The sequence below is a fragment of the Pollicipes pollicipes genome, unplaced genomic scaffold, assembly GCF_011947565.3.
Source record: "Pollicipes pollicipes isolate AB1234 unplaced genomic scaffold, Ppol_2.1 Scaffold_4740;HRSCAF=5597_pilon_pilon_pilon, whole genome shotgun sequence".
NCBI lineage: Eukaryota > Metazoa > Arthropoda > Thecostraca > Pollicipedomorpha > Pollicipedidae > Pollicipes > Pollicipes pollicipes.
Window position 1 is genome coordinate 31915085 of NW_023596545.1, and position 8815 is coordinate 31923899.

At 50.0% G+C, this 8815-nt stretch overlaps 1 protein-coding gene across 1 annotated transcript in view; it reads right to left on the reverse strand.

Moving 5' to 3' along the window:
• Positions 1-8291, reverse strand: part of LOC119099272 (dipeptidase 1) — a 31456-nt gene extending 23165 nt beyond the window's left edge. Inside the window, exons 1-2 of the mRNA XM_037222397.1 lie at positions 8161-8291; positions 3413-3569 (exon numbers count right to left, since the gene is read on the reverse strand). Of these exons, the coding sequence (XP_037078292.1) occupies positions 3413-3569; positions 8161-8291 (288 nt within the window). The remainder of the gene's footprint in view (positions 1-3412; positions 3570-8160) is intronic.
• Positions 8292-8815: the final 524 nt, after the last annotated feature.

The following is an 8815-nucleotide window of genomic DNA, read 5'->3' on the forward strand; positions in this document are numbered from 1 at the left end:
AAGTGCTCTCATGTGTTCCTTCCCTCCAGGATTTTATTGAGGCTTAACCTATGGGTCGGAGTACTGATGGCTAAATTTGTGAAGTACGGCCTGTACCGTCGCGCACAGATGTCGTGCATAAGTATTGGCCGAAGAAATAATATCGCTGATATGCAAAAACTGACATGTTTTTGCGGTAGACATAATAACGGACACAGTTTCTTTAGATATAATTTTTTATTACTTTTCAAATTTTGCTGTGTGGCGCTAACGTCACATATCACTCGCTGCAATAGAAGTAATGTCGCGTGTACGGAAAGACTGTACGGGCCATTGCTGTAGACGCAATGCCAGGTATAGGCTTTTACAGCTTACGTTTTGCCGTGCTATAGTCATGTTGTGCACGAGTTGATGCAGTAGAACTAATGCCACGTGTAAGTAAAGACCTGCAATAATAAGCCTTTGCTGCATAAGTAATGATGGGTGTATGCGTTTGCAGTACAGGTTTTGTTGTGTGGCACCCATGTCGTGCATGAATCTTTGTAGTCAAAGTAGCGTCACACAGAAGTAAAAACTGCCTAGATTTTCCAGCAGATATAACGACGGGTATAAAGTTTTTGAAGCATACATTTTGTTACTTAGCACTCCTGTTCTGTGTAAGTCTTTGTAGTCGGAGCAATGTCGCGTCTAGGTAAAACCTGAATAAGTTTTTGCAGCAGAAGTGATGTCGCGTATAACTTATGTCGTAGCACTCCTGTCGGTAGGAGTTTTTGCCGTAGCACTGACGTCGTGGCGCCGTTCTGCGACGTTTCGCGATCCAATACGCCAAATCGAGCGGGCCGCCAGCGGGTGAGCTGAGCTGGCCGCGGTCGAAGCTCCAAGTCTAGCCTACGGCGGCTCTCCGCGCCCCGCAACACGCTCCAAAGGCGACCCCCGGCTCGGCCACTGACAGACCGGCGTAGGGGGACCAGCGCTTGCTGCATGTGACAAGCGAAAGGTGGGGGTCAGCCGGTGCACTTCTCACGGAGCACACCCTGTCCTGAGGGGTCAGCCGGTGCACTACTCACGGAGCACGCTCTGTCCTGAGGGGCGGCCTAACAGAGCGCGGTTCAACGAGTACTGCTCGGAGGAACACAACACTGAGGGACGCAGTCTCGTGACGTATGGCCCAGAGGACCTCGGCCTGTTGGAGCACAGTCATGGCAAGCTTGGCTTGGCGGACCACAGTCCTGGCAAATTCGGTCCAGCGGAGCACAGTCCTGACAAACTCGGTCCAGCGGAGCACAGTCCCGGCAATTCGGTCCATCGGAGCACAGTCCTGGCAAGTTCGGTCCAGCGGAGCACAGTCGTGGGAAGCTCGCTCCGGTGGAACGCAGCTGATCCAAGAAGTTCGGCTGGATGGGGTCACCAGACTGAAAAGCTAGGTTCGGTGCAGCGCAGCTTCGAGAAGCTCAATCTGGTGCAGCTTGGTCCTGAAAAGCCCGACCCGGTAGACTGCGAACCGCTACTGGTAGGCTGGGACGTTCGATCGGGCGTAGTATGGTTAAAAGAAAGCTAACCTGATCCAGCAGAATCCTGAGAAGCTCGGCCCGACGCAGCACAGCCCTGAGAAGCTTGATGCGATGCGGTACAGCTCTGAGAATCTTGGACCGATGGAACAAAGCTTTGAGAAGCTCGACCTGATCCAGCATAGCCCTGAGAAGCTTGATCCGATGCGGTACAACTCTGAGAAGCTTGGTCCGATGTAGCACAGCCCTGAGAAGCTTGATCCGATGCGGTACAGCTCTAAGAACCTCGGCCTGATGGAACAAAGCTCTGAGAAGCTCGGCCTGATCCAGCACAGCTCTGAGAACCTCGGCCCGGTGCAGAACAGCCCTGAGAAGCTTTGCTTGATGTGGTACAGCCCTGAGAAGCTCAGCCCGATCCAGCACAGCCCTGAGAACCTCGGTCCGGTAGCATGCGATCCGGTGGATCAGGGTCCGCCCGTGGAGGTCCGTCCGGGCGACTCTTCCGCTCTTCGTCGGGGCCCAGCCGGGCAACGCAGCGCAAATCGTTTGGCGTCACAGCGAGCAGCTGATTTGCTAGACCCAGGCTCTGGCCACCACGAATAGCAGCCGGCGCGGCGGCGCACACAGCTCTGACCTTTGCACAAATCTCATAAGCGCTGACCAGCCAGGATTGGCCGACCCTCATCGCCCCGCGCGTAATGGGCGTCACATTGTTCCCAGCCTGGTCGCAAAGATTTTAGTAGTGGTTTCAGACAGCATAGAAATGTGTTGAATCTTGACGGGAATGTTCCACATTTGAAGATATTGAAGCAAGCATCAGATATGATGAAATAAACTCACTTGCAACTATTTGCCGTACTTCAAAGTGGAAAAGACCGCTCTAGACGACGCAATTATTTCGTGTGGTAAATATGTTCAGTGCGCTTTGTTTGATTGCGTCATCGTACCTCGCACAAAATTGATTGACGGCTAATTGATGGCCGCTATATCTGGAAATCCCGCTCACAGATGCCAGATATGAACGACGCGACAGTTATATTTTATCGGGGTTCATCGCTGCACGCTCATTCGGGCATTGCTGCATGCTCATCGCGCATTGCTGCTAACTAGTTACCGTGGCCATCAGACTGTCACTGTGACCGAGCCCATCAGACTGTGTTTTTAGTTACCGTGTCCATAAGACAGTGTCACTAATAACACGGTCTGATGAACACGGTAACTGGTGACACGGTCTGATGGGCTCGGTCGTAGAGACACGGTCTGTTAGACACAGTAGCTAGTTGACGTGTTCATCAGACTGTGTCATTGCGACCGTACCCATCAGACCGTGTTACTAATTATCGTGTACATCAGACCGTGTTCCTAATTATCGTGTACATCAGACCGTGTTACTAATTACCGTGTGCAACAGACCGTGGCACCAGTTACCGTTTTCATCAGACCGTGTCACTCGTTACCGTGCCCATCAGACTGTGTCATTGCGACCGCACCCATCAGACTGTGTTACGAGTTTGACACGGTTTGATGGACACGGCCGCATTGGCACAGTCTGATGGACACGGTTCCAGCGACACACTCATGGGCATGGCTGCTGCTGCTGCATTCATGAGTCAGACAGCACGCCTCACATACGCCTTCGGAGCAGCGTGGTGTGGCGCTGCTGCATTCATAAGCCAGACAGCACGCCTCACATGTGCCTACGGAGCAGTGAGCCGTCTGATTCGCGATATGCGAGTTCGAGTTTTACGGCCACGGTTTCAACGATTGATGGCAATGGATGAGCACTTTGAGCTGGGAGGGCGTTTTCTATCTTTTTTGTCAGCTACCGTTTGGTTTACTTGTGGATATTGGGGCTATATCAATGCTTATGAAACATCAGAAGCCATGTCTTCAGTTTGCGTTCCTGCCATTTGGGACCAACTGACCTGAGCTCCAACCATGCCCTCCTTCAGGCGGACCAGATCAGTGTGAGACCAGACGCTCTCATTCCAGGGTCGCTTGTGACGAAGGTCAGAGGTCAAGTTCACCCCGCTCAGCTTGTTGTAGACAAACCGCCTCGCATTCCAAGGAAAATCATTGTGTCTGGAAAGAAGAATTACACATCATATGCACAATCAGCGACAAGACGTTGGGGTTCTCAGGAAAACACAGACTAAATGTACCTCATCAATCGTAACAGCTCTTCAGAATCTGGCATGCAGAATGCACATGCGGAAATGAAATCGAACAACGGTTTTCGACACCTACCAGAGCAAGCAGTGCTCTGACAATTTACACCTCCTGGTTTAAAAACGTGGGAGGGATGTTTATCGTCAAGTGTTTGATGTTGTACCCGTAGCACAGAAACAGGCTGGCATCCATCCGCCACAATTGATGATCGTTGATTGTCTGACCCACTATTGCGATTAAACTTTGCATCAGAGCCGCCAGTAAGTTATTCACATGGGATGGTCTCCAACACACGTTCGAGCACCAGCGAGATGCTCTATCGTCTTTTCCATTCCTGACTGGCCAGTGCTATCACATGAACTCGGCCATGGTAGGGGGGTCCGCGGGGGCCTGAAAGTGACACTTCATGGCGACGCCCTATCGTACCAGCTCCAGAGCTCCAGAGGTACGGCATACCGTACCGGTCAAGCCACCGGGGCTGAGACGAATGCAATGCGAAACAAATCATGGCGGCATTGTCTTCTCGGCTTTTTTCTTGGGAAAAGCCAGACGCCATAACTTTGTGGCGCTGACGCTCAGTCTGAAAAGTCTGTTTTAGGAGTGGTGTTCATGACTCGTGCATCTACAGGCGTCTAATGGAGTATCTCTTGTCTTAACATGGAATGTGCCGTTTTCGTCTACTTATTTGACTTGAGCTCACTTCCACTCACATAAATATGAAGCCGTTACGTGTGATCGGTTCAAGAAATAAAAAACAACAAATACATGCACACACCTGCAGCATCAAAGCACCCAACTGCACAAAGAATGGCTTCGCAGCGCGTTTCAAACTTGCTGGATCCATTCGCCTCATCTCCACCGGCAACCGGTTCATGAGGCAGGCCGCTCAGTATGGGAAAGGCCGCTGTCCTGCCGCCGTGCGCATTGTCGGGGAGGGGGGGGGGGGGGAGGCGCAGTGTGAACCACGCGGGTAGGTTGGCCACGGGTCCGGGTGTCGTCGTATGTTTCAAATAAACAAGAATGATCCGCAGGTTCAACTCGCTCACGGACTTCGTGCGTAGCGATGACAATTTGCCCATTGCACAGTTGGCGAGGCGTGACAGCGTGTCGGCTACCCCCCCCCCCGCGCGAGGCGTATGCCATGCTTTCACAGGTCAGCAACTACTCTGGCCGCGAAGTTAACTTCTGCCAGCAGTCTGGTGTCGTTGACAGCTGACCCATGGCTATAAACTAGCACGCAGTATATGATTACGCACGAGATGGCTAGACTCTGCCAGACGTTACTAGCACCCGTGGGAGGAAATCCGTCATTGCGCAACGAAGATCCTGGACATATGGCGCCCACAAATCCTTTCCCGCACCAAGTCGGTGTCATCATGGACTAGACTGGTGGTAAAAGTTCCTTACATGCGGCACGTGTCAACTTGCACATTGATGATATTGACAGGAAGTGCAAGCCGTGAAAGCGTTTCGCATAGACAAGTTTTTAATGTTTTAAAAGTTTCTTCGTAAGATAATGGGCCTCAGAAGAACCATATCAATACACGTCATGGAGTACGAGAGTCACGATAAATGGCTTCATCGTTACCTTAGAAAAGAGCTGAGAGGCTGTGATTTTACCACCACTTTCCGATACGTGCAGTTAAGAAAGATCACACTAATCAAAGGTCATAATTATTTCGATACACGACCACGCCGGCTGAGTCAAGCGTCAATTCTCCTCCAACGAAGTTCGCAATCTGCCGACTGGGTGTCGATGTAGATCACACTGCGGTGACCTAGCCCACAGCCCGGTCCACGCACGCTACCTGATTAGGACCCCAGTTCGATTTCCGTACCCAGCGGGTGTGGTCGCCTGGCAGACTCCCCGAGGCCGCTGGCTAGGCTTTATTGTGGTCTATCTCACTCTCGTTCAGCCCATCTTCCGACGGACGCGCAATTTATGTGGCGGAAGTCTCTCAGATGGCAATCCAGCCTGGACGCGGAACTCGGACTTGGGCGGAGGCGTGGCGTGCAGCCGGGGTGTCGGTGCGGCGCGCCGTGGTCACGCGGGCGGCGAGACAGGTGGAGGTCAGGGAGAGAACTTCACGTATCTATTTTTGATGAGTTCTGTGCAGCACGGTCCGGTTGCTTAGAACTCAATCTTATCTGCTGATTGGCCAATCTGACTTTTTAAATCGCTGGATCCAAGCCTGCCGGTGCTGGAAAAGCAAAATATGAATATAAAATGCACACTAATATGCATTCAATACTGTTGCTTCTGTGATCATGCAATAATAAATATAGCATGCTGCACTACAATTAATAAGGTGTCCCATTCCTACTGCAACTCAACAAAGGCATTAGCCACCAGCACCCGTGGTGGGGTAGCCCTTCAAATGAAGACAAAGAGCACGAAAGTGGTTGTAAAGATACAGGTGTTTACAAATAATACTAGTAAGCCTTTGTATTGTCAAGGACTTAGACTTACAATTCAAGTCCAATTTTATGTAAACAGACCTCTATTTTCAACGTTATGTTGTAGGCTTTCTCCTGCTATATTTAGGGGCGTCGTCACGGGTTTTTCATGGAGGCGAAAGCTCTGGGTGAAAGTTGGTCCTTGCCTCACCCCCTCGTTTCCTGGCCCCCGGACCCCATCCTTTTTTTAGTTTTTTTTAGTTGCATAATATGTGCTCACTCGCCCATCTGGATTTCATGCTAGAGGAGGGACAATTTGTGTGGTCAAAATATTGACGCGCCAAATATTGACAGCCAAAATATGCAGCGCAAAATATCGATACACGAAATATGGCGCACACAATCTCGATTACGCAAAATCCTGACGCTACAAGATGTCGCCACACCAAAAAGCAGGACATCGACGCGCCAAATGTGGACTCCGCAAAATATTCATATCGTTGTAAGATATCGCCGGGCTAAAAATAAATACTGAGCACGAAACTCTCTGTGTAGGGTGCAAAAGAGGGTGAGCTATAGGCCAAAACAAATGAGCAAATGAACAAATGTGGTGCCAGCTAGTTTGTAACAGCGAAAGACACGCATTTGTCGCTATGTCGGCGCTCTTTGCTTCAATCCTTCATGGGGAAATATAGTTTGATTAAAAAATATCTCTCTTCTTCCATAACCTTTGCCCAGGAGTGACAGCTACGGTTACAAGGCACGACAGAACAGCCTTCTGTAATATGCTTGCTACTCGCGCTGGTCATGAGCGAAACAAGACGGAAACAAAGTATCTACTAATCGGAGCAGTTCTGAATGCTATGCGAGGTAGTGGGTTCCACCATATATGTGTATATATGAATATTTATGTAACACAATCCATATATATATATATATATATATATATATATATACATATACAATCCAATCCAGTATATTGTCAATATTCATACGCATCGCAACGAACGCTTTGAAGTTTCTGAGTATACATTCAGCGTGGCTTCGCACGTAATTACCAGTATGGTTTGTGCAAAAAACTGCTTCAAATAGCACCAATGCACTGTTTAAGAAGATGCCCTTCAACGCGTCGTTCTTTGATTACGTCCTGTAACGTTTTTTATGACGTCATATTTGTTGTCAGGCTGGCTGTGTCAGAATCGCCACTGTAGTGAACGGGCTGACTCGCTCGTAGTTCTTCAACTCGCCGAAATGTGGCATGCTAACTGATGTGTGTCAGTTGAACTGAAGATCGTTTTGTGCCCGTGTTTTGACCCCTTTTCGTGGTATTCTCGTGCCCATAATTGACCCCTCTGGACTGGGGCAAAGGCCAATTTTTTATTCGGGTTTACATTCCAATATCTACGAGACGACGTCATGTGGTGACATAAGCTTAGACAAGTGTGTGCCTTCTTTGATTCTGAGCAGTTTCGTATGTGGTCTCGTGTATTTTGGTCATGTATTTATAATGTTGGGCTACATTAGTGCACTGCACAGTGTTGGCCCAGCAATAACTGGAAACGCTGGAGCCACATTTTTTGGTGTGATCACACGCGTAATAGACGCCCAACAAGCTCCAAAAATTTGAGCGCGCTTATACGTTATGTCGTGGAGATAACCTCATAAAAACTAAGGCGGGGTGGGGCGCGTATCTCCTTTTATCCAGGGTACGGTTTAAGCAGGGTGTTACGATGATTTCTCACCTTCGCGGAATGTCATGGTTGTATACAGGTAGGCAGTATTGTGACCTTGTATTCAGGCAATCGAAGGTACCTACTTCTCCTGGGATGCGGAGAGCTGCTCAGCGCTCCAGTCAAAGGGTCTAGATTCAACCGCTTTTGCTGGCAGAGCTCATTTCATCTGTCAATTCATAAACGTGGACATTGGACGGAAAGACACCATCCCTGCCGCCCAACCGTCAACGAAGGATGATAGAACTCGAATGAAGTGCCAATTATGGGCACCCTCCACCCCCTTCACCCACGTGAATGTCTCTTGCAACAATAGACGGACGTCCGGACACACCTGTCGATGCGGAGCGCTTCTCTGTGAGAACGCGGCGGCTTACCCGTCTATAAGAGGCACTTCTGTGAGAATGCGGCGGGCAGCCAGCAGGTGTCGCTCGGTTGATGATCGCATGTCCCGCAGCAGGAGGGGCAGGCTGATCAGGCCTGTGGCGGCCGTCACCAGCACCAGCATGCAGACGGCGCACCAGTGGCGCCGACCGATGTCACCACCTGGAACAGGGAGATGACGGTGCTCACCAGCACGCAAGCGACGCACCACTGGCACCGACTGACGTCACCACCTGGAAAAGATGTGACGTCGGTGATCACCAACACCAGCATGAAGACAGCGCAACAGAGATGTCCATCTGTGTCACCACGTGGAATTGGAACAGCAAAAAGAACCAGTTTCCAAGAACTGTATCCGTCGACTGCTCTTTACATACCATATGTGATATTCATTTTCCAGATTTTGCACGTTTCACATTTACATTTCCCACTACTTGCAAAAGCGGTTCTGCCATGGTAAGAATAAGAGAAGGTGTGGTCGGAGGACAGTGCTCTGGAGTACCCTGGGTCAGGTTATTCTGCTTTCCTCCGCTCGCTTTTCTGTACTTAGACATGACAATTACGATTAACAAAAAAGACACTGCAATCCTATTCGTAGCAGCAAACCTAACCGCGTCACGGCAGGGAGCATGCCCCCTTTAACGATTC